General features: G+C 35.3%; 1 protein-coding gene and 2 pseudogenes across 2 annotated transcripts in view; 2 read left to right on the forward strand and 1 right to left on the reverse strand.

Moving 5' to 3' along the window:
- Positions 1-26,299, reverse strand: part of SPIDR (scaffold protein involved in DNA repair) — a 429,134-nt gene that overhangs the window by 399,333 nt on the left and 3,502 nt on the right. Inside the window, exons 1-2 of one of the 2 annotated variants that reach the window (XM_049633719.1) lie at positions 7,160-7,326; positions 164-319 (exon numbers count right to left, since the gene is read on the reverse strand). In XM_049633719.1, coding sequence (XP_049489676.1) covers positions 164-319; positions 7,160-7,192 — 189 coding nt within the window. In that variant the 5' untranslated portion in view covers positions 7,193-7,326. Of the gene's footprint in view, positions 1-163; positions 320-7,159; positions 7,327-26,299 lie in introns of those variants that run through there. The other variant, XM_049633718.1, reaches the window with a different exon arrangement.
- On the forward strand, positions 12,406-13,898 carry LOC125924892 (heterogeneous nuclear ribonucleoprotein A1-like; annotated as a pseudogene).
- Positions 17,125-18,560, forward strand: LOC125924891 (deoxycytidine kinase-like; annotated as a pseudogene).

The following is a 26,299-nucleotide window of genomic DNA, read 5'->3' on the forward strand; positions in this document are numbered from 1 at the left end:
AAAAATGAATTCAAGGTTGAGAAAAGAAGAATGTAGTAATTACTGTATCCTGAAATAAGGAAAGGAATTCCAAAGAAATATAAATACAGTGGCCTGAACACTCAGGAATCTAAGATTTATCTCAAATTTGGCACTCAAGGAAACAATTTTACAACTACTTTACCAGGGTCCCAGAAGTGTCCTGAAATCCTTCTCCACACCTGAGCCATGCTTCAGAGAGAGAGGCAGTTGCCCCCACTGTCCTGAGACCTGCTCTTCTGAACTTCAGTGGACTCCCTCCTGGTAAGGATGGGTATTCTATATCCCAATTTCTTTTTCTCTGCGGAGATTGTTTTTAAAGAAAAACAAAAAAAAAAAACAAAAATGAAATCACCTTCATAAATATATATTAACTTGACAATTAACAATGTGGAAACATAGGAATGGCAATGGTGAAGGCATAGTTTTTAAAGGTCTCTGAATCCCCATGTAAAAAAGAGTAACAAGAAAGCAAAACAAAAAGCACAGAAACATGTACAACTAGAGAATAAATTCCAAAATAAAAATGGGTAAGGACAAACATTCAACCCTGCAAAGTCCTGCATATGCTCCTCTCTGAGAGCAAAGCTGTGACAAGTGAAGGAGCAAAGGAGAATTTGATCACAGAGACATGTGGTGTTCACTAGGAAGTGGGGCAGGCGACCTAAGAATGAAATGGTACCTAAAACAGGGTGAGGGCAAGAGTTCCACTCAAGAAGATCCAAAGGAGTGGGGGCAGTCTAGGATACTCAGTACTTGTCAGCCAGGACTACGTTCTTGGACAGGACCCCATACCGTGGAGAAACTGCTAGCAGTGGAATCTGCTAGCAGCACAGGGATGGTACAGACAAAAAAGAAAAGGTCCAAGTGGAGTTGAGGAAGAGAAATGAGCCAGGAAATATCTAAATAACAAATTAACAAGTGGCCATAACTTGCAAACTACAAGAAAACAACAGAAACTAGAAAAGTTATTTTGAATCCTGCCTTCTTCTAAAAATTCACAAAAACTGTAACATAAAAATAAGCAATAGAAAGAGATCAAGTTCAAATCCCATACAAAATTATTATTACAAAAAACAGAAAGGAGTAGAATAACATCCCAACACACAAAGCACAACAAAGACATATTCATAAAACAGAAAAAGTGTAACCTACTATTTGAAAATAAGACATTCAGATTATAAAAACTCAGAAATGAAGTAACAAAACCTAAGAGGTAGAATAAAGTTTAAAAATCAGCTCAGGGAAAGAGCCCAAATGTCCACTGACTGATAAATGGATAAAGAAGACGTTGTATATACACACAATGGACTATTATTCAGCCATAAAAAAAGAATGAAATCTTGCCATTTGCAACAACATGGATGGAACTACAGTGTATTATGCTAAGTGAAATAAGTCACTCAGAGAAAGACAAATACCATATGATTTCACTCATATGTAGAATTTAAGAAACAAAACAGATGAATATGGCAGAGAGAGGGGAGAGAGAGAAACACAAACCATTAAGCAGACTTTTTTTTTTTAATGTTTATTTTTGAGAGAGAGAGCACATACACGAGCGAGTCGGGGAGGGGCAGAGAGAAAGGGAGACATAGAATCCAAAGCAGGCTCCAGAGCCCAATGCAGGGCTCAAAACCACAAATTACAAGATCATGACCCGAGCTGAAGTCAGACACTTAACTGACTGAGCCATGCAGGGACACCAAACAGACTCTTAAATATAGAGAACAAGTTGAGGGTTGGTAGGGAGGAGATGGGCGGGGGATGGGTTAAATGATGGGGATTAAGGAGGGCACTTGTAATGAGCACTGGGTGTTATATGTAAGTGATGACTCACTAAATTCTACTCCTGAAATTAATATTACACTATACATTAACTAAAAAATTTAACTAAAAGCTTAAAACAAAAAATAAAGTGACATATTCTCTTAACATGGAAAAAAAATCCGCTCAGGAAAAAAAAAGACTAAACTGGAAGGAATCCAAGAACAAGTAGCTATCACAGATAATATCTTAAGAGATATAGAAAGTAATAAGGTAGAAATTTTAAATTTCACCCACCTCCGATGAAGAAAATAAAAGGATTCAAGAGAAAGAGTGATTAAATCTCTCAGGATCCAACATACAGATAAGAACAATCCTTGAAGAAGAAAACCAAGATAATGGGATAGAACAAATGTTTTTAAAGACTTAATACCTATTTTCTCAAACTGTTCCAAAAAATAGAAATGGAAGGAAAGCATCCAAACTCATTCTATGAAGCCAGCATTACCCTGATTCCAAAACCAGACAAAGACCCCACTAAGAAGAATTATAGGCCTATATCCTTCATGAACCTGGATGCAGAAATCCTCAACAAGATATTAGCAAATCGAATTCAACAGTACATTAAAAGAATTATTCACCATGATCAAGTGGGATTTATTCCTGGGCTTCAGAGCTGCTTCAATATTCACAAATCACTCAAGGTGATACTCCACATTAATCAAAGAAAGGATAAGAACCATATGATCCTCTCAGATACAACATTTGACAAAACACAGCATGCTTTCTTGATAAAAACCCTCAAGAAAGTAGGGATAGAAGAAACATACCTCAACATCATAAAAGCCATAAATGAAAGGCCCACAACTAATATCATCATCAATGGGGAAAAACAGAGCTTTCCCCCTAAGGTCAGGAACACGACAAGCATGTCCACTATCACCACTGTTGTTCAACATAGTATTGGAAGTCCTAGCCTCAGCAATCAGACAACAAAAAGAAATAAGAGGCATACAAATTGGCAAAGAAGAAGTCAAACTTTCACTCTTTATACATGACATGATACTCTATATGGAAAACCTGAAAGATTCCACCAAAAAACTACTAGAGCTGATATAGGAATTCAGCAAAGTCACAGGATACAAAATCAAAGTACAGAAACTGGTTGCATTTCTATACACCAATAATGAAGCAGCTGAAAGAGAAATCAAGGAATCAATCCCATTTATAATTACACCAAAAATCAGAAGATAGCTAGGAATAAACTTAACCAAAGAGGTAAAAGATCTGTATGCTGAAAACTATAGAAAGCTTATCAAAGAAATTGAGTAATACACAAAGAAATGGAAAAGCTCACAGATTGGGAGAACAAATATTGTTAAAATGTCTATACTACCCACAGAGAACAAACTAAGGGTTGGGGGCGGGGGCAGAAGAGAGGAAAAAGAGGTGATGGGCATTGAGGAGGGCATTTGTTGGGATGAACACTAGATGTTGTATGTAAGTGATGAATCATGGGAATCTACTCCCTAAATCAAGAGCACACTGTATACACTGTATGTTAGCTAACTTGACAATAAAATATATTTTTTAAAAAATGTCTATACTACTCAAAGCAATCTACACATTCAACACAATCCCTATCAAACTAAAACCAGAATTCTTCACAAAGCTAGAACAAACAATCCTAAAATGTGTATGGAACATGAAAAGGCCCCGAATAGTCAAAGTAATATTGAAAAAGAAAATCAAAGCTGGATGCATCACAATTCCAGACTTCAAGCTGTTTTACAAAGCTGTAATTATCAAGACAGTATGGCACTGGCACAAAAACAGACACGTAGATCATTGGAACAGAATAGAAACAGAACAAAGAACCCAGAAATGGACCCACAAATGTATGGCCAACTAATCTTCAACTAAGCAGGAAAGACTATCCATTGGAAAAAATAGTCTCTTCAGCAAATGGTGCTGGGAAAACGGGCCAGTGACATGCAGAAGAATGAACCTGGACCCCTTCCTTACACCATACACAAAAATAAATTCAAAACAGATGAAACACCTAAATGTGAGACAGGAAACCATCAAAATCCTACAGGAGAAAACCAGCAGCAACCTTTTTTTTTTACCTTGGCTGTAGCAACTTCTTATTTGACAAGTCTCTGGAGGCAAGGGAAAGAAAAGCAAAACTTAACGATTGGGACCTCATTAAGATAAAAAGCTTCTGCAGGGACCCCTGGGTGGCTCAGTCAGTTAAGCATCCGACTTCGGCTCAGGTCATGATATCGCAGTTCACTGGTTCAAGCCCTGCGTTCAGCTCTGTGCTCAGAGCCTGGAGCCTGCTTCGGATTCTGTGTCTCCCTCTCTCTCGCAAAAATAAAAATAAACATCAAAAAAAAAAAAAAAAAAAAAAGATTCTGCATAGTGAGGAAACAATCAACAAAACTAAAAGACAACTGATGGAATGGGAGAAGATACGTGCAAATGACATATTGGATAAAGAGTTAGTATCTAAAATGTATAAAGAACTTATCAAACTCAACACTCAAAAAACAAATAATCCAGTGAAGAAATCAGCAGAAGACAACAGACACTTTTCCAGAGAAGACATCCAGATGTCTAACACACATGAAAAGATGCTCAGTATCACTTATCATCAGGGAAATACAAATCAAAACCACAATGAGATACTACCTCACACCCTTCAGAATGGCTAAAATTAACAAGTTAGGAAACAACAGATGTTCGCAAGGATGTGACCTTTTGCACTGTTGGCGGGAACGCAAACTGGTGTAGCCACTCTGGAAAACAGTGTGGAGGTCCCTCAAAAAATTAAAAGTAGAACTACCTTATAACCCAACAATTGCACTACTAGGAATTTATCCAAAGGATACAAAAATGCTGATTCGGAGGGGCACATGCACTCCCAATGTTTACAGCAGCTCTATCAAAAACAGCCAAAGTATGGAAAGAGCCCAAATATCTATCGACAAATGGATAAAGAAGATGTAGTGTGTGTGTGTGTGTGTGTGTGTGTGTGTGTATCTACACATGCATACATATACACATATGCATATACATACATATACGCACATGTATATACATATGCATATACGTATGTATGTACATATAATGGAACACTACTCAGTGATCCAAAAGAATGAAATCTTGCCATGTGCTACAACGTGGATAAAACTAGAGTGTATTATGCTATGCAAAATATGTCAGTTAGAGAAAGACAAATATAATTTCACTTATATGTAAAATTTAAGAAAGACAACAGATGAAAATAGGGGAAGGGAAGGAAAAATAAGAAAACAGAGAGGGAAGCAAACCATAAGAGACTCTTAAATATAGAGAACAAAATGAGGGTTGCTGGAGTGAAGGTCAGTGGGGGGATGGACTAAATGGGTAATAGGCATTAAAGAGGGCACTTACTGGGATGAACACTGGGTGTTATATGTAATAGATAAATCCCTGGGCTCTACTCATGAAACCAAGATGACACTATGTTTACTAACTTGTATTTAAATATAAAAAAAAAGATGTGAGGGGTGTGTGTACATACATATATATATATGTACACATATATATGTACATGTGTATATATATACATGTACATATATATGTACATATATATACACATATACACATATATATGTACATGTATATATACATATGTACATGTATATATATGTACATATATATACATGTACATATATATGTACATATATATGTACACACATCCCATATATGTGATGGGTAATGTGGACTATTACCCATCAAAAAGAATGAAATCTTGCCATTTGCAGCAACATGGATGGACCTAGAGGATATAATGCTAAGCGAAATAAGTCAGAGAAAGACAAATACCATATGATTTCACTCATGTGGAATTAAAGAGACTAATGAACAAAGGGAAAAAAAGAGAGACAAAACAAGAACCAGACTCTTAACTATAAGAGAACAAACTGATGGGTACCAGAGGGAAGGTGAATTGGGGAATGGGGGTAATTGTGGATAGGACTTAAATAGTACATTTACTATGATGAGCAATGAGTAATATATAGAATTGTTGAATCATAATATTATACACCTGAAACGAACACACACTGTATGTTAACTGTAGCTGGAATTAAAAAAAAAACAACCTACCTTAACAAAAAATAAAGTGAGAAGTGTTACTCTACCCAATGTTAAGGGCTATCTTATGGCTACAATAATCAAAACAGTGATTTTGACAAAGAAACTGAAACACAGATGAGTGGAACACTTCAAAAACCAGAAACAGACACTGACAGAAGTATTCAATTGTTTTTTGACAAAAAAACAAAACTTTATGTGTGTGTGTATACATACAGTACTACACAACTGAATATCCATAAGCAAAAAAAATAACAACAATGAGAAGGATTTCAACCTAATGTCTTATACAAAAATTAACTCAAAATATGGAACAAATTTGAATGGTACTAAGATTCATCTCCTAAACCAGGACGCTCTATCAATAATGGTAGCAGTAGCTTTTTGCCTATCACATAAACACAAAAACAGAGTCAAGAAAAATGAGGAATCAGAGGAATATATACCAAATGAAAGAAGATAAAACTTTAGGAAAAACTTAATGAAACAGGAAAAAGTAATTCACCTGATAAAGTATTCTAAGTAATGGTCATAAAGAAGCTCATTGATCTGGGAAGAAAAATGGACTAAGCAGAGTAAGAACTTCAAAAAAGAGCTTAAACAAGGGTAAGAAAAGTACCAAATTGAAGTCTCAGAGCTGAAGAAATAACTGAACTGAAAAATACACTAAGGGCTCGACAGACTAGATGAAGCAGAAAGATTAGTGAATTGGAAAACAGAGCAAATGAACTCACCTAATCACAGCAGGAAAAAAAAATGAATGAAAAAATGAAGATAGCTTACCTATAAGACAACATCAAGTGGTATAACATTTGCACCATAAGGGTCTCAGAAGGGGAAGAGAGTGAAAGAGATAAAAAAAAAAAAAAAAACTGTTTGAATAAATAATGGCTGAATATATCACTAGTTTGGGTAAAGAAAGACATCCAGATCCAGGAAACCCAGAGAATTAAAAAAAAAAAAAAAAAAAAAAAAGATGAGCCAAAAGAGCTACACCAATACACATTAAAAACAAAATGTCAAAAGCTAAAGACAACGACTCTCAAAAGCAGCAAGTAAAAAACAACTTGTTATGTACAAGGAAACCCCCATGGGAAATCAGCAGATTTTTCAGCCAGGAAAAGGGAATGATATGATATATTAAAAGATACTATACTATACTGTAATATATATAATAAATGATAAAAGAGACAATATATTAAAAGAACTGGGCGGGGGGGGAAGCACTTACAACCAAAAATACTCTAGCCAGCAAGGTTATCATTCAGGATTGTAGGGGAGATAAGGAGTTCCCAGACAAAAAAATTAAAGGAGTCCATCGCCATGCAACCAGTAATAGAAGTAATATTAAGAGACTTCTCCAAGCTGAAAAGAAAAGGCATAATTAGTAACAAGAAAACATAAAAGTAAAATCCTAATAGGAAAGGTATATATGTAATAACAACAGTGGATTGATCACTTATAAAGCTAGTGTGAACATTAAAAAACAAAAGTAATAACAAGATCACTAAAACAGGTAAGGCAAACACAAAAATATGTAAAATATGACATCAAAAAAAAAAAAAAAAAGCCAGGGTGGGGGAGTGTGTGTGGAATAAAAAGGTAGATTGATTTGTTTGTTTTTTAAGTAGTCTTCACACCCAGCGGGGATCCCAATGCGGGGCCTGAACTCACAACCATGAAATCAAGACCTGAGCCAAGATCAAGAGTTGGACATTCAACCAACTGAGCCATGCAGGCACCCAAAAATGTAGTTTTAAAATGCATTCAAACTGAAGCTGCTATCAACTTTAAATAGACTGCTATATGCACAGGCTAATAGATATAGATATAGATATAGATATAGATATAGATATAGATATAGATATATAGACACACACACATATATATATTATATATATGCACAGGCATATATATATATATATAACCACAAAGCAAAAACCTATAGTATATACACAAAAGATAATGAGAAAGGAACTTAACATAATGCTAAATAAAATCATCAAACCATAGGGAAGAAAGTAAGACAAGAAAAAGGGAACAGAGAGGAACTACAAAACAGCCAGAAAACAAGTAACAAAAGAGCAGTAAATACATAACTATCGATGATTATTTCAAAGGCAAGTGGACTAAATTCTATCATAAGACACAGAATGGCTGAATTGATTTAAAAAAAAAAAAATCTGTACTACCTACAAAAACTCACCTTAAGTGTGAAGAGACATAAAGACTGAAATTGAATGGATAGAAAAAGATGTTCCATGCATTGGAAACCAAAAGAAAGCTGGGGTGACTAGTTATACCAAACAAAATAGACTCTAAAAGAGTGTAACAAAAGACACACACACAAAAAAGGATATTACATAATGATAAAAGTGTCTAATCCAACAAGAAGATATAACATTTTGTAAATACTTATGCACCCAACAAAGAAGCACCTAAATATAAATGAATCTAAAGAGAAAAATGGCCAGCAATACAATAATATTAAGGAACTTTCATAGTCCTCTTAAATCAATGGATAGATCGTCCAGACAGAAAATCAATAGGAAACATCAGCCCTAAAAAAGACATTAGACCAGAAAGACCTAATGGATAAATACAGAACATTCCAGCCAAAAGCAAAAGAATACACATTCTTCTCCAGTGTACCTCAAACATTCTCCAGTATAAATCATATGTCAGAACGCAAACAAGTTTCAATAAATTTAGAAATATTAAAATCACATCAAGCATCTTTTTCAACCAAAATGGTATGAGCTCTTTCACACAAAATAGGTATCAATTACAAGAAGAAAACTGGTAAACTCACAAATATGTAGAGCTTAAACATGCCACTGAACAATTGATGGGTAAATGAAGAAATCAAATGTGAAATCAGAAATAACTTGAGACAAATGAAAATGGAAATACTACATACCAAAGACAGGATGCAGTAAAAGCAGCTCTAAAAGGAAAGTTGACAGTGATACATGCCCTACTTGAAGAAACATGGAGAAAGGATAAATATCACGTACACCATATACATCTCACACACACACAACATGGAATACTAGTCTGCCATAAAAAAGATAAAAATCTCACCATCTGTGATAACATGAATGGACTTTATGCTAATATTATATAATATGCTATATAATATGCTAATATGCTAAATGAGATAAGTCAGACAAAGACAAAAACAAATACTGTATGTTTTCACTTATATGTAGAATCTTTCAAAAAAATTAACAAAACAAAACTTGTACATATGGAGACTAAAACGGTGGTTACCAGAGGGGACAGGGGTTGAGGGTAGGTAAAATTGGTGAAGGGGGTCAAAAGCTATAAACTTCCAATTATAAAGTAAATAAGTCATGGAAGTGTAATGTACAGCATGGTGACCATAGTCAATAATGGAAAGTTGCCAAGAGAATAAATCTTAATCACAAGAAAAAAAGTTTTTGTAATTTTGTATCGGGATGAATGGTAACTAGATTTATTGCAGTGATCATTCTGCAGTATATGCAAATATCAAGCCATTATGCTATATACCCGAAACCTATATATTGTTAATTATACATCAATTTAAAAAAATAAGTAAAAGACATGAATGGATATTTCACCAAAAAGGATAGATTTGGCAAGTAAACACATAAAACAGATTCAATATCCTTAGCCATCATGGAAATATAAATTAAAATAATAATTAGTTAATAACACACACCTATCAGAGTGACTAAAATAAAAAATGTGATGGTCAAACTTGCAGAATAATCTCTTATTAGAGGTAAGGACCTCTAATAACCCACTCCTTCATAAAAGGAATAAGAAGAATAGCAAAAATAGTCCATCTAATTTTTCACAACTATAGGCTTGCAACAATCTGAATAGAATTTACCCAAGAAAACAACTAAATCTCAACATAAACAATAAACTTCGTGTGTTTTAACTTGCCCTAGTTTCATACCCCCCTCTCTAGTTTCATGGCAGCTTTGAAAAGCAGTAGCCTCATAACCAGAGTAGCTGTGTAAACCAGCAGCCTAGCAGTCACAGGAGAGAGGAAACTGCATTTAGAGCTCCTCAAAAGGCCCTATCCCCAGAGTACTATCATAATCTGACCTGCCTGGCAGCTTTTAGGAAAAAACTTATAAACAGAATTTATAATTTGATTCAGCAGCTCATTCAATGGGAAAAGTCCTATCCCCAGGGCATGTCTCTAAAAGAGTCAGCAGCAATTAATTATTAATTAATTATTGCTAAACAAATTATTATTGCAGATGTGTGAAGCAGCAATAGTGGTTTAAGGAACCAAGACTGGCCAAATATACCTAAAAGGAAGATCTGGAGAATGCTGTCCATAGGCAGCTTGAAAAGAGCTGACATATTCCTGGGGATCTAGAATGCTATTTGCATGTACAAAACTGTATCCATGCTGAGGAAAAAAAGTAAGAAAGCCCAAATCTCTCAACTCTGGATAACCATGAAGCCCTCCCTGCACAAGGAGAAAGTAATAGTTGATTATATACTGCCAGAGTATAGAATGCATGCCTCAAAAACACAGAATCCCTTGGTAAAGGATGAAAGACTTATTGGCTCTAGGTACTTAAAGAAATCGCTGTGCAATAATTCACAGGCAAGTAAACTAACCATGTAGTGTCTTTAGGAACTACACACAACAGGATATACGAACTTTACAAAATTAGCCTAGAAAGGTCATTAAACAAACAAAACAAATTGCAACAACAACAAAAACACCACTCTGAGGAGGAAGTGGGGGAACTTAATGTCCACATTATATTATTTAAAATCTTTACTTTTCAACAAAAAATTGAAAGACAAATGAATAAATAGGAAAAGTATGACAAGGAAAAAGCAAGCAAGAGAAAATGTACTTGAGGGAGCCCAGAAGTTTGAATCAGTACACAAAGCTTTAAGTCAACTATTACAAATAAGCTCAAAATTAAAAATATGGAAGTTATGTCTAAAATACTTTAATTATAAAAATGCCTCACCAAATAGAAAATATAAATACGTAGCAATTATTTAACAACAACAACAACAACAAAAACCCACAAATATTACAATCAAATAGAAGTTTAGGAGTTGACTAATACAAAAACTAAAATGAAGTCACTAGATAGGCTCAACAGATTTGAACTGGCAGAAAAATCAGCAAACTTTAGACAGCACAAAACAGATTATCTGAACTGAAGAACAGAAAGAAAAAAGGCTGAAGACAAATGAACACAACCTCTGAGACCTGTGGGACACTATCAGGTATACAAATATATGCAAATTAAGAATTTCAGAAGAAAAGGAGAGAAATAAGCAACAGAAATTTTACTTGAATAGAGCCCTAAAACCTCAAATTTCATGAAATATCATACATCCAAAAAGCTCAAAGAACTTCAACTAAGATAAACTCAAAGAGACTCACCACAGACACATCATGCCAACTGGTGAAAAACAAAGAGAAATCACAAAAGCAGAAAAACATAAATGAATTATCATGTAAAACGAGCCTCAATAAAATTAACAGCTGACTTCCCATGAGAAATCATGAAGATGCCCTCAAACAACATAATACACATTCTTCTCACATAAACATGAAATATTCTTTTGGACAGATCATATTTTAGGCCATAAAACAAACCTCAATAAACTTAAAAAGAGTGAGATTAATAACATTCTTGAACAAGAACACAATGAAATTAAAAACTAAAAAGAAATAAAACTGAAAAATCACAATGTAGAGATTAAACAACACATTCCTAAATAATAACAGATAAAAGAAAAAAAAATCACAAGAAAAATTAGAAGATGCTTTGGGAAGAACAAAAATATACCAAAACTTTTTTTGAAAAAGGTCTATCAAAAAGATTTATTTGCTTTAAAATGCATTCATTTCCAGAAGGATTGTTAATAAAACATTACAATTTCTCATCCTCTGTAATAGAGTATTGAAAATGAGTTGTGGTATGGTAGCAAACACTGCAGGTATTAAGTGCAATGAGCCTGTGATGCCTTTATAAATCTGAAACCCATGTAGGACAATAAATTAACAATGAAAAAGACAAGAGCATCTAACTGCTGTCTGGTTATCTCCTTGCAATGCTTCAGCTTATAAGTTGTGCTCATTCAACATAAAATTAGGTCTTTCAAATTGTAAGGCGAATTTTTGCTGATATATTCCTAGTGCGAAAAAAATAGTACCTTACCACAAAAATATTTTTATGGCACAAAATTTAACTTGTTCCATAGTGGTTCACATAGGTGTAATAACAAATAGGCATAGGGCGCATGGGTGGCTCTGTCAATGGAGTGTCAGACCTTGATTTCGGCTCAAGTCTTGATCCCAGGGTCATGGGATCCAGCCCCGTGTCAGGAGCTGCCCCTCTCCCCTGCTCGCATACACTCGCTCTCTAAAATAAGAAATAAAAAATAATAAATAGGCACAAGAAAATAAAATTCCTGTAAACTATAAAGAAGTAAATTTCACCTTTTTCTGCCTGTAGACAACGCCAAGTAAGCATCGGTAAAGTCTCCCCACCCACTGCTGTCATATCTAAGTCAGAATCTCCCAAAGAGCCTGAACAGCTGCGGTAGCTTTTCATAGGAGGTTTGAGCTTTCAAACAACCGATGAGAGTCTGAGAGTCCGATGAGAGTCCCCATTTTGAGCAATGGGGAACACTTATGGACTGTGTGGTAATGACAGATACCAAATACCAAGGGCTCCAGAGGCTTTGGGTCTGTCACATTTGCCACTGTGGAAAAGGTGGATGCAGCAATGAATGCAAGGCCACACAAAATGGATGGAAGAGTTGTAGAACCAAAGAGGGCTGTCTCAAGAGAAGATTCTCAAGACCTGGTGCCCACTTAACAGTGAAAAAGATTTTTGTCAGTGGCATTAGACACTAAAAAACATCATCTAAGAGATTATTTCGAACAGTATGGGAAAACTGAAGTGATTAAAATCATGACTGATCAAGGCAGTGACAAAAAGAGAGCCTTTGCTTTTGTAACGTTTGATGATCATGACGCTGTAGACAAGACTGTCATTCAGAAATACCATACTGTGAATGGCCACAACGGTGAAGTAGGGAGAGCTTATTTAAGCAAGAGATGGCTAGTGCTTCATCCAACCAAGGAGGTCAAAGTGGTTCTGAAAACTTTGGTGGTGGTCATGGAGGTGGTTCTGGTGGGAATGACAACTTTGGTTGTGGAGGAAACTTCAGAGGGTGAGGTGGCTTTGGTGGCAGTCAACAGGGTGGTGGATATGGGGATGGCTATAATGGATTTGGTAATGATGGAAGCAACTATGGAGATGGTGGAAGCTATAATGATTTTGGAAATTACAACAATCAATCTTCAAATTCTGGACCCATGAAAGGAGGAAATTTTGGAGACAGAATCTCTGGCCCCTGTGGTGGTGAAGGCCAATACTTTGCCAAACCACAAAACCAAGGTGACCATGGTGGTTCCAGCAGCAGCAGTAGCTATGGCAGTGGCAGAAGGTTTTACTATGTTTACTGCCAGGAAACAAGGCTTAGCAGGAGAGGAGAGCCAGAGAAGTGGCAGGGAAGCTACAGGTTACAACAGATTTGTGAACTCAGCCAAGCACAGTGATGGCAGGGTCTAGCTGCTACAAAGAAGACATGTTTTAGACAATGTACATTGACAAAAAATCTGAGGACTGTATTTGTGATTAATTGTATAACAGGTTATTTTAGTTTCTGTTCTCTGGAAAGTTTAAAGCATTCCAAAAAAGGGTTTTAATGTAGATTTTTTTTTTTTGCACCCATGCTGTTGATTGTTAAATATTAATCATAGTCTGATCATGACGCTGAATAAATGTGTCTTAAAAAAAAAAAAGTAAATTCTTTCTCTGCATCTATTGAGAGGATCATATGGTTCTTATCCTTCCTTTTATTGATGTGATGAATCACGTTGTTTTGTGGATATTGAACCAGCCCTGCATCCCAGGTACAAATCCCACTTGGTCGTGGTGAATAATTGTTTTAATATATTGTTGGAGCTGGTTGGCTAATATCTTGTTGAGTATTTTTGCATCCTTGTTAATCAGAGAAATTGGTCTACAGTCCTTTTTACTGGGGTCTCTGGTTTTGGAATCAAGGTAATGCTGGCTTCATAGAAAGAGTTTGGAAGTTTTCCTTCCATATCTATTTTTTGGAACAGCTTCAAGAGAATAGGTGTTAACTCTTCCTTAAATGTTTGGTAGAATTCCCCTGGAAAGCCATCTGGCCCTGGACTCTTGCTTTTTGGCAGATTTTTGATTACTAATTCCATTTCCTTACTGGTTATGGGTCTGTTCAAATTTTCTATTTCTTCCTGTTTCAGTTTTGGTAGTGTATATGTTTCTAGGAATTTGTCCATTTCTTCCAGATTGCCCATTTTATTGGCATACAATTGCTCATAATATTCTCTTATTATTGTTTTTATTTCTGCTGTGTTGGTTGTGATCTCTCCTCTTTCATTCTTGGGTTTTATTTATTTGGGTCCTTTCTTTTTTCTTTTTAATCAAACTGGCTAGTGATTTATCAATTTTGTTAATTCTTTCCAAGAACCAACTTCTGGTTTCATTGATCTGTTCTGGTTTTTTTTTTGGTTTCGATAGCATTAATTTCTGCTCTAATCTTTATTATTTCCTGTCTTCTGCTGATTTGGGGTTTTATTTGCCGTTCTTTTTCCAGCTCCTTAAGGCGTAAGGTTAGGTTGTGTATCTGAGATCTTTCTTCCTTCTTTAAAAAGGTCTGGATTGCTATACACTTTCCTCTTATGACCTAACAACTCAGGCAACAACAGATGTTGGTGAGGATGAGGAGAAAGAGGATCTCTTTTGCATTGCTGGTGGGAATGCAAGCTGGTGCAGCCACTCTGGAAAACAGTATGGAGGTTGCTCAAAAAACTGAAAATAGAACTACCCTACGACCCAGCAATTGCACTACTAGGCATTTATCCACGGGATACAGGTGTGCTGTTTCGAAGGAACACATGCACCCCATGTTTAGAGCAGCACTATCAACAATAGCCAAAGTATGGAAAGAGCCCAAATGTCCATTGATGGATGAATGGATAAAGAAGATGTGATATATATATATATATATATATATATATATATATATATATATCTTACCACTTATATATATACACACACACATACACACAATGGAGTATTACTTGGCAATCAAAAAGAATGAAATCTTGCCATCTGCAACTACGTAGATGGAACTGGAGGGTATTATGCTAAGTGAAATTAGTCAGAGAAAGACAAAAATCATATGACTTCATTCATATGAGGACTTTAAGAGACAAAACAGATGAACATAAGGGAAGGGAAACAAAAATATTATAAAAACAGGGAGGGGGACAAAACAGAAGAGACTCATAAATATGGAGAACAAACTGAGGGTTACTGGAGGGGCTATGGGAGGGGGGATGGGCTAAATGGGTAAGAGGCATTAAGGAATCTACTCCTGAAATCATTGTTGCACTATATGCTTACCAACTTGGATGTAAATTTTTAAAAATTAAAAATACAATTTAAAAAAAAAGTAAATTTCAAATCACAAATTACAGAACCTAGTTATTAATAGGCAATGTATTAAAATACACAACATGTAATGGGAACATGTTTAGAACACATAAGTAAATTCAACAAGTTACTTTAAAAAACTCATGGAGGGGCACCTGGGTGGCTCAGTCAGTTAAATGACTGACTCTTGATTTTGGCTCAGGTCATCAACTAGTGGTTCGTGAGTTCGAGCCTGCATCAGGCTCTGCGCTGACAGTGTGGGGCCTGCTTGGGATTCTCTGTCTCCTGTCTCCCTTTCTCTCTGCCCCTCCCCTGCTCGCTCTCTCTCTCTCTCTCTCAAAAATAAACATTAAAAAAAAACAAAAAAAACTCATGGCAAAGAAAGCTGTAGTTACATACAGGGAAATCTATAGTTGTAAATGCCTATTTTTTTTAAAAGAAAGATCTCAATTTAATAAATCTTTCATCTTGGAAAATTTGAAAAGAGCAAGCTAAATCCAAAGCAAGCAGAAGGAAGGAAATGAGAACAATTATGCAGAAATAGGTAAAACAGAATTAAAACAAAATAAACAAAATCCAGAGTTGGTTCCTTGAAAAGATCAACAACATTGACAAATCTTTAGGTAGACTAATCAAGAAAAAAAGAAAAAATTCTAATTGCAAAAATCAAGAACGAAAAATAGAGAGGAGTCCTATCAAAGTTACAGAAAGGATTACAAGGGACAATATAAGAACAACTGCATGCCAACAAACTAGATAACTGAAATAAAATGAACGACACAAACTAGCAAAACAGACTCAAGTAGAAATAAAAATACTCATGTATGAATAAGTATAATAGCTTGAATTCATAATTTAAAAATTTACCACAATGAAAATCCAAGGCTCCAATGGCTACACTGGTTATTTATACCAAACATTTTAAAAAGCATTAATACCATTCTTTCACAAATCCTTCCAAAAAATAGAAGAGGGAATATCTAATTCATACTATGAAATCAAATGCCCTCATAACAAAATCAAAGACATCACAAGAAAACTATAGACCAGTACCTCTTACAAATATAGATTAAAAAAAATCCTCAACAAAATACTAGCAAAATGAATCTAGCAACATAAACTACGGGTTATACACCATAATCATTAGGGTTTTTCCCCTAGGAATGCAAGATTTATGTAACATCCAAAAGTCAATGTAATAAACTATATTAAGGGGAAAATAGGATTATCTAATTAAATTGTAAAAAAATAACTAACAAAAGTCAACAGCCTTCCATGATAATAATTCTCAACATACTAGCAACAGAATACTTCTTCAATCTGATAAAGAATATCTGCAAAAAACTCACCTAACATCATACATAATAGTGAAACACTGAAAGTTTTCTTCCTAAGGATCAAGAAAAGTATGTCAGCTCTTACCACTTATATTTAATATTGTACTAAAGGTTCTAGCCAATGAAATTAGGCAAGAAAAAATAAAAGACATGCAGATTGGAAAGGAAAATGTAAAATTATCTCTATTCAGAGATGATATGATCTTATATGTAGAAAATTCTAAGGAATACACACACACAACTATTAAAATAAATGAGTTCAGCTGCTGCAGGCGGGAGCTCAGCCTGCATGTCAAATCATGTTCTTTGGTGGCGTGAGCCCCAGTACATACATCTATGGCCACTTCCCACCCCTCCCTGCCCAATGTGCTCAGGCTACCACAAGACCAGAATGGCCACCCCATCCAAGACGAGACGCCCATCTCCCATGACCAGCTCTGAGGGGACCTGCACGAAGAAAACGGTCATTGAAAGGAACATTGCTTCAGGGAAGACATTTGTGAATATTCTTAAACAGGTCTGCAAAGATTGGGAAGTGGTTCCTGAACCTGCTGCCAGATGGTGCAATGCTCAAAGTACTCAAGACGACATTGAGGAACTAACATTTTAAAAAAGTGGTGGGAATGTTCTTCAGATGATATATGAGAAACCTGAATGACAGTCTTTTACCTTCCAATCATATGCCTGCCTCAGTCGAATATGAGCCTAGCTTGCTTGTCTCAATAGCAAGCTCAAAGATGCAGAAAAGCCTGTATCAATTTTTGAACAACCTCTATATAGGTATAGGCATAGTTTTGTATCTAGTTTGTATCAGTATGACTACATGAATGAAACAGAGTAGGCAATTTATCAAGACTGGTATGAGTGGATGAATCTAAAGTTTGGCCAAAGCTCTGAACTGGATGGAATCAGTTATCTTTGAGCCACTGCAGAGAAATGCTTGAATAGAATATGGGAAAGAAATGAAGACCAAGGCATTCTTGAATATATACAGAAGCTTCACCATAAGCATGAAAGCTGAGTCCTGCATAGAACATTGAAAATCAACTTTGATTTTCTACAAGAAATCCCTATCTTAACACTGGATATTAACGAAGACTTTCAAGGCAAGTATGGTTGAAAAGGCCAAAGAATCTTTGAGTACTTTGTGATCTTGCTGAAGACTACAGGCAACCAAATGATTCCAGGTACTTCAGCTTTGTGTATCCTTCATAGCTTCATATTCATTCAAGTCTCTAGAAAACCCAGGATTTCTACCATTTTTGTTCCAAGAAAAAAAAAAATTTTTTGATGAATTCTACATAAGAGTTTATGAGCAGTTTCTTTTTTGCTAAAAAAAAATAAAGACATTTAATTATCTTTCACAACAGAGAGTCTGGAGGAAGATGGTTCCAAGTAAGTACAGGCTAAATTCTGTCATAAAGGACCCAGTCTCCTCCTGTCTCTCCCCTCCATTATTCTCAACAGGCTGGCCTTTATTTATTTGTTTATTTGTTTTTTTCCTGGTGCTTCTTATTGCACTAGTGACCAGTTTCTTCACTGGGAACTTTAATGTTACATAGTAAATGGTAATGTGTCCTGTGTAAATTAGCACACTTATTAAAAGTTGAAAAGTGGAATTTAAGGAATCCCTACAAAAGAGTTATAAAGTTTTATTTTAAGTATTTTTCATTAAGTGCTTCCCCTTCCATCTTAAGTTATATGGAAGATAAGACCAGTTTAGTATTTAATCACTTCATTGATATTTACTAATGTGTCTATAACACATTAATAAGGAGCAGGTCAGACTTTGTTCCCATTTTGTAATGGCATAACCTAGCTTATGAGTCATTTAATCTTTTTCTGCTTTTGTTTCTACATCTGTGGCATGGGTGAGACTAGATTCATCTTCTTTTGCATTGGATTTTAGAGGATTAAAGAGGAAATGATAACTTAAAATGTTTTTGTCCTTAAAAGACAAATGAGTATAAAGATTCAATGCACATGGAGCTTACTATAGCTACCTACTTTCTCCCTTCTCAGACAATTCTTTTAGAATAGAATATTACTGCTATAGTTAAAGGATTGGCTTAAAATTTAATTGTCTTTAATTCACTTAAGGTGAAAGTATAGATTTCCTTAAATTGCTTCCCATTTTTATAGGTAAAACATTAGTGGAACATAGCAAAAGATAAGTTTTTCCATTTTATTTTTTATTGACCCTGTACTAGGAATGAGTAGTTTTTCTTTATCTTTGTACTCGGTGAGAAGTCAAAAGAGATACTAAAGACAAAGAAGATTATTTTCTTAGCAGTTTAGTCTCTTTTGTCCCAGATCTTACTTCCTGTCCCATCCTGCTTTCCCTAGGGTCTAGATTAATCAGGTGGCCTATTTTTTTTTTTAAGTTTTAAATTTTTTTTTTTTTTTTTTTTTTTTTTTTTAGTAATCTCTACACCCAATGTGGGGTTTGAACTCATGACCTTGAGATGCAGAGTCACATGCTCTTCCAACTGAGCAGGTCAGGCAGCCCAGCAGCCTGCCATTTTAAAGTTTAAATAAAAATGGGGCGCCTGGGTGGCTCAGTCGGTTAAGCATCCGACTTCGGCTCAGGTCATGATCTCACGGCTCGTGAGTTCGAGCCCCGCGTCGGGCTCTGTGCTGACAGCTCAGAGCCTGGAGCCTGTTTCAGATTCTGTGTCTCCCTCTCTCTCTCTGACCCTCCCCCGTTCATCCTCTGTCTCTCTCTGTCTCAAAAGTAAATAAACATTAAAAAAAATTAAAAAAAATAAAATAAAATAAAGTTTAAATAAAAGTCACACATTTCTACTTTGAGACCATCATGGTCACTCTTTGCTTCAGAGCTTGCTTTGCGTCTCTATAGAGTTATACTTTAGGGGTTTTTCTCCTTTAAATTACTGATAAAAATTATCTTGTTTTACATATTCTGTATCTTGAAAGCATTATCATTTTTGTTAAATATATATTAGGAAATATATAAAATAATAAAGACAAGGTAGAATAAGTTTTTAAAATCTGCATGGATTCATTTTAGGTCTATAGGTAAAGATTTTCTCCACGTTTGTTCAGTTAGGGTATGCAATATTTAACTTTTCTACTTGACGTTTTTGAAAAAAAATCTATGCTTTTGAAACTATTATTTTCCTTTCTTTTTAAAATGTCATTTTTTGTTTAGTTTTGTTTTGATAATCAAGGATTATAATTTTGTAGGCTAACAAATCTAGATGCACTGATCTTTGAAAAGGAAACTTTATTTCAAATGCTATATTCCCCATGTATATTAAAACTGTCTCATGTTATTGTATGGGGTTTTTTTGTTTGTGTTTGATACAAATGAATTTGCTTACTAAATATTAGCTTAATGAATAAGTATAAATCTCAAAAATAAAATAAAATAATTGAGTTCAGCAAAGCTGCAAAATGCAATCTCAATATAAAAAATCAATTGTATTTATATATACTAACAATGAACAATACAAAAATGAATTTTTTTAAAAACTGCATTAACAGTATGAAAAAGAATAAAATACTTAAGGAATAAATGTAACTAAAGAAGTACAAGATTTTCACGGTGAAAACTATAAAATACAGTTGAAAGAAATTAAAGATCTAAATAAAATGGAAAGACATCCCACATTCATTAATTGGAAAACTTAATATTAAGATGGCAATACTCTACAATTTATTTACAGACTTAATCCAATAAATATCCCAGGTGGCTGGTTATAGAATCTGACAAGCTGATGCTATTATTCACATGGAAATTCAAGGAACCCAGAACAATTTAAACAATCTTGAAATAAAAAAAAAAAAAAGAGACTTCACAAGCTACCATAATTAGGAAACTATGGTAATGGCAAAAGGATAACACATAGATTAATGGAAGAGAATTTATAATTAAGAAGTAAACTCTTAGGGGTGCCTGGGTGGCTCAGTCAGTTAAGTGTCCAACTTCAGTTCAGGTCATGATCTCATGGTTCATGAGTTCGAGCCCTTCATTGGGCTCTGTGCTGATAGCTCGAAGCCTGAAGCCTGCTTCGGATTGTGTCTCCCTCTCTCTGCCCCTCCTCTGCTCACGCTCTGTCTCTCTCTCAAAAATAAATAAACATTAAATTTTTTTTTTAAAAAGAAAGAAAGAAACTCTTACATTTATGGTCAATTGAATTTCAAAAAAACAAACAAACAAACCAATACAATTTAGTGGGGAAAGAATAATCTTTTCAACAAATGGTGCTGGGACAACTGGATATCCACATGCAAAAGAATGAAGCTAGACACCTTACACCACACACAAAAATTAACTCAAAATGAACCACAGGTTTAAATGTAAAAGCTAAATAATAAAACTCTTAGAAAAAAACTCTCTGAAATAAATCTTCATGATCTTGGGTTAGGTAATGATTTCCTAGATATGACACCAAAAGCATAAGCAACAAAAGTAAAGATAGATTGTGGACTTCAAAATTTTTAAACACTTGTGCTTCAAATGATACCATCAAGAAAAGAGAAAGTGCACAGAATGGGAGAAAATATTTGCAAATCATATATCTCATATAGGAGTGGTATAAGAACTTATAAAGAACACTAACAACAGTAAAAAGATAAATAATCCAACTAAAACATGGGCAAATAGCTTGAATAGATATTTCTTCAAAGAAGACATAAAAATGGCCAAGAAGCACTTGAAAAGACATTCAAAATCATTAGTCATTATGGAAATGTAAACCAAAACCAAAACAATTTTACCCATTAAGATGGCTAAAATCAAGAGATAGGCAATGACAAGTGTTAACAAGGATATGGAGAAATTAGAATGTTCACTCCTTGCTGGTGAGACTATAAAATGATGCAACCTCTTTGCAACAAAGCTTAGCAGTTCCCTAAAATTTAATCATAGAATTACCATATGATCCAGCAATTATAATAGTAGGTTTATATCTAAGAGAAATGAAAACTTATGTCTATCCAAAAATTGGTACGCAAAGGATCATAGTAGTATTCTTAATAGCCAAACAGTGGAAATAACCCAAATTTCCATCTACTAATGGATTTTTTAAGGTGATATATCCATACAATAGAAAATTATTTTACCTTCAAAGAAAAATAAAGTATTGATACATGCAATAACAATGGGTGAACCTTGAAAACGTTACGCTAAGTGAAAGAAGCCAGTCATAAAGACCACATGTTATTCCATTCATATGAAATATATACAGTAGGCAAATCCATGAAGACAGAAAATAGCTTTTGGTTGCCATGGGGTTTCTTTTCAGGGTGATGAAAATGTTCTATAGTTAGAAATATGTGCCCATATTTGGGCACACTGTGAATACACTAAAAATCAGTGAACCTTATACTTTAAAAGGATAAATTCATTATCTATGAAACTGAATCATTCATACATTGCCAGTGTGACTGTAATACTGTACAGTCACTATGAGAAACAGTTAGTTTACTATAAAACTAAACATCCAGGGGAGCCTGGCTGGCTCAGTTGACAGGGCATGTGACTCTTGATCTCTGGGTTGCAAGTTTGGGCCCCACGTTGGGTGTGGAGATTACTTAAGAATAAAATCTTAACAAAAGAAAAAAAGAAAACTAAACATCCAATTACCATATGACCCAGCAGTTACATTCTTAGGTATTTATCTTAGAAAAAGAAAAGCTATGTTCAAACAAAAATCTGCACATAAGTGTGCACAGCAGCTTTATTCATAATAACCAAAACTGGAAATAGCCCAGATGTCCTTCAACAAGTAAAATGTTGAGCCAAACTGTAGTACGTGCACTCCATGGAATACTACTCAGCAATAAAAATGAACACTACTAATACACAAAACAACTAGTATTAATCTCCAGAGTATTATGCTGAGTGAAAAGAAAAAAAGAAAAAGAAAATGATCCCAAAATATTATAAACTGCATGGTTTCATCTCTGTAACACTTTTGAAATGATGCAATGTTTAAAATGGTGAACAGATTAACAACTGCCAGGGGTTAGCAGTGGGAAGCGAGAAGGTATGATGGATTATCAAAGGGATCCTTGAGCTAACAGAACGTTCAGTATCTCTAGTGGTGGTGGCACATAAATCTACACATGTGTAAAAATGTACCAACGTAAATACACATACCTCCAGGGAAATCTGAATAAGATAATTAGATTGTATTAATGTCAAAATATTGGTGGGATATTGTACTACAGTTTTGCAAAATGTTACTACTGGAGCAAACTGGGTAAAGGATACATAATATCTCTATTATTCCTTAGAACTTAATATAAATCTACAGTTATCTCAATTTAAAAAAAAAAAAATGCCTCTCAGGCACAGAATTAAGTACAGGAAAGAACAGGGCAGTGATTGCTGGTTTTCATGAGAAACTATTTTGTACTATTTTGTCTTATTTGTAAGCATATATTATTGATTAAAAAGAAAGAATATCTTCTCCCTTAAATAAGGTATATGTGTGACGTACCTGACATATAGAACATCTTTTTTTTTTCTTTTTTTTTTTTTCAACGTTTATTTATTTTTGGGACAGAGAGAGACAGAGCATGAACGGGGGAGGGGCAGAGAGAGAGGGAGACACAGAATCGGAAACAGGCTCCGAGCCATCAGCCCAGAGCCTGACGCGGGGCTCGAACTCACGGACCGTGAGATCGTGACCTGGCTGAAGTCGGACGCTTAACCGAATGCGCCACCCAGGCGCCCCTAGAACATCTTTGATAATGTTAGCTCTCTTTCCCTTCCATTTGAAGAACAAGACAATGTAGACAGACTAAGATGTCAATACTTAGTAGCCTGATTCTGAGTAGAGCCACCAGTAAGCCATCTGATGAGGTTACCAAGGGCTAAAATTGGAACCGTAAGGTATTCCTACCAAGATAACTATGAGAGAATCTCTCACCATGACTGAACAACTTTAAAACAAAGCCCTCTTTCCAGTCCTTCTTCAGCAAGCTAAAAGTAATTCCAGGGAAATCTAGAGGCAAAGTAGTAGAGCACATACAATAGATTTGCCGTCATATAAAAATCCTTTCATGATCATGGTTTTATTATTAACTGCTTTCATCACCACTAACATTGAGTGCTTTTATGTTCAGTACATCATTTCATGCATTCTTATCATTTAGTCTCCATGCTAATGCTGCAACATATAGGTATTATCCCCATTTTATAGACAAACTACAACTTAGAAATGTTAGGTATATTGACCTAGTCAGAGAGATAGTCAAGGGCACCATGTCAAGATTTTCCTCATGTATTTCCTCATGCTAGGAAATATATTCTAGCCACTAACTCTGCATGGTCTTATTTTAACAAAAGTGCCTGACAATAACTATCATGTGCACCTTCCACACAAAGAAGGTACCCTGGCCTTGTTTCTGACTGAGTATCTGTGAATCTGGGAATACTCTGAATATCTGGGAATTCACTGAGACTTTAAGTCTCAAGTCCATTCATTTTATCATAATGTCTGCACTCTATGCCCAACGGCTCCAATGTTGCCTTTCAAGCATTAAAATTCCTTTCCTTCCACCAACTCACTTTACCAATCACCAATCCACAGGGCTATCGTAAAAAGACCCACAAATGAGAACTTCCTATTTTCTTATTACATGTCCTTGGTCATTGCTGGTAAATACTCTTAATCATTCCCTAGTCCTCTGCTCACACGCATTCTTCTGTACACACATACACACAATCACATACATTCATGAATTCCATACTCACTCTTCCCTTTACCTCTCCATGTCACTGTCACAGCTCAAGCCATCACATCTTCCCCAAGGTTAAAGTCTGCCATTGTAAAAATCAGCCAACCTCCCATCTATTGACCTCTCCTTCCCTATGGTCTCAGAGGAAACATGTTCCTGTTCTCCATACTAACCTTCTGTAACAGAATCCAATCTCTGTAGTAAAGGGTCCTTACTTTCTCCACGGGCTCCATCCCTCTGGCTTCAAAGAAGCAAATATCTCCCTTTCTTGAGAAACACTTTCACCTGAAATGGAGCCTTGTGTACTCTTCAGTTCAAACTGACATATACATTATATTTAGTTAATATCTATCATCATGCCCACGTCATTATGCAAGAAACACCAGAAATTAAGTTTTTGTGATGATAACGCAAAGGATTAGGGAAGGAAGGTGCCATCAGGAAGATGTAATTTTCCTTTTCTCTTTTTTAGGATGTTGCCGACATGGTTTTTCCTTCAGTGGGAAAAGAGCTCTACGATTCAGGGAGGAGAGCTATAATTTAGTCTGGGGAGGCAAAAGGAGTGAGAGGGTGTATCGGGAAATCTCAAAAGGTAAGCAACTAGGAAAGGGGAGTATTAGCCAGTCATTCGTGGCTATTTAGCAAGGAAAGGAAACAAAGGATAAAAGAAAAAAGAACTTGAAGTGAGGGGCCTAAGGCAAGAGGAAGAAAAGAACTAAAATAGTGCCAGTCTTTGAAGCAACTGCCTGCTCTCCAACAGCCCAATCTCTCCCTTGGGCTGAATTTTCACCTATCTGTATATCCTAACATCAGGTAAGAAGCAACTAATTCCCCTCAACTTTTCCGTTTTTCAGAAGTTCAATTTCTGAGTCACCACTGATTCTCCTCTTTTCATCTTTCAATGTCAGGTGCATAAATCTCATCTTCTTTTTATAATTAATCAACTCAGTCCTCTCCTAATACCATTCCCAACTCTACCACTTTAGTCCATGACCATATCAGCTTTCATCTTAAGCGTCCAGAAAGATCTATATAGCTTGCCCAAAATTACAAAACTACTCAGTTGCAGAGCTGAGGCTAGTACTCATGTCTTCTGAATAAGGTATTTCCTTATGTTTCTTCAGATCTAGAATACTTGCAAATCTTTTAAACTAGTACCATTTTCATTCCTTCATCAGATACTTAATAGGTACCTAATATGTACAAGGTATTATGGCAGGTGCTCTGGGGCACATGGGGTGAACACAATCTTAAAATGTCTACATCATAAGGATAAGTACAAGTAAACCTAATAATATAAGACATGAAGCTATTAAGAATAATACAAAGTTCCACAGGAATACAAAATAAAGTTCATTTACAACTGGGATGATTAGAGATAATAGATGATTATAGATAGATGATTTGAGGTGGTACTTGACAGATAATTAAGATTCCAGTAAGCAAAAATGGAAGAAATGGCATTACTCCAAACTAAGAACATGAACAAATACCAAGAGGCAAATGAAAACAGCCTAAAGGATAAATAATAATGAACAAAGTCATAAAGTTAAGGAATAAGGTATGGCCACATTATGGAAGCTGTGAATAAAAGGCTATAAGAGCCTAAACAAAGAAAGCAAGGTCTGGAAGTGACTACATGAGTGCAAATCCTGGTTTCTTCACTTAACTGCTGTGTGACTTCGGAAAAATTAGTTAACCTCTCTACTGTGCCTCAATTTTCTTGTCCATAAAATGAGACTAATAATAGTACCTAATAGGATTGTTGAATTAAATGAGTTAAAA

Source organism: Panthera uncia, chromosome F2, assembly GCF_023721935.1.
Source record: "Panthera uncia isolate 11264 chromosome F2, Puncia_PCG_1.0, whole genome shotgun sequence".
In the NCBI taxonomy this organism is placed as follows: Eukaryota; Metazoa; Chordata; class Mammalia; order Carnivora; family Felidae; genus Panthera; species Panthera uncia.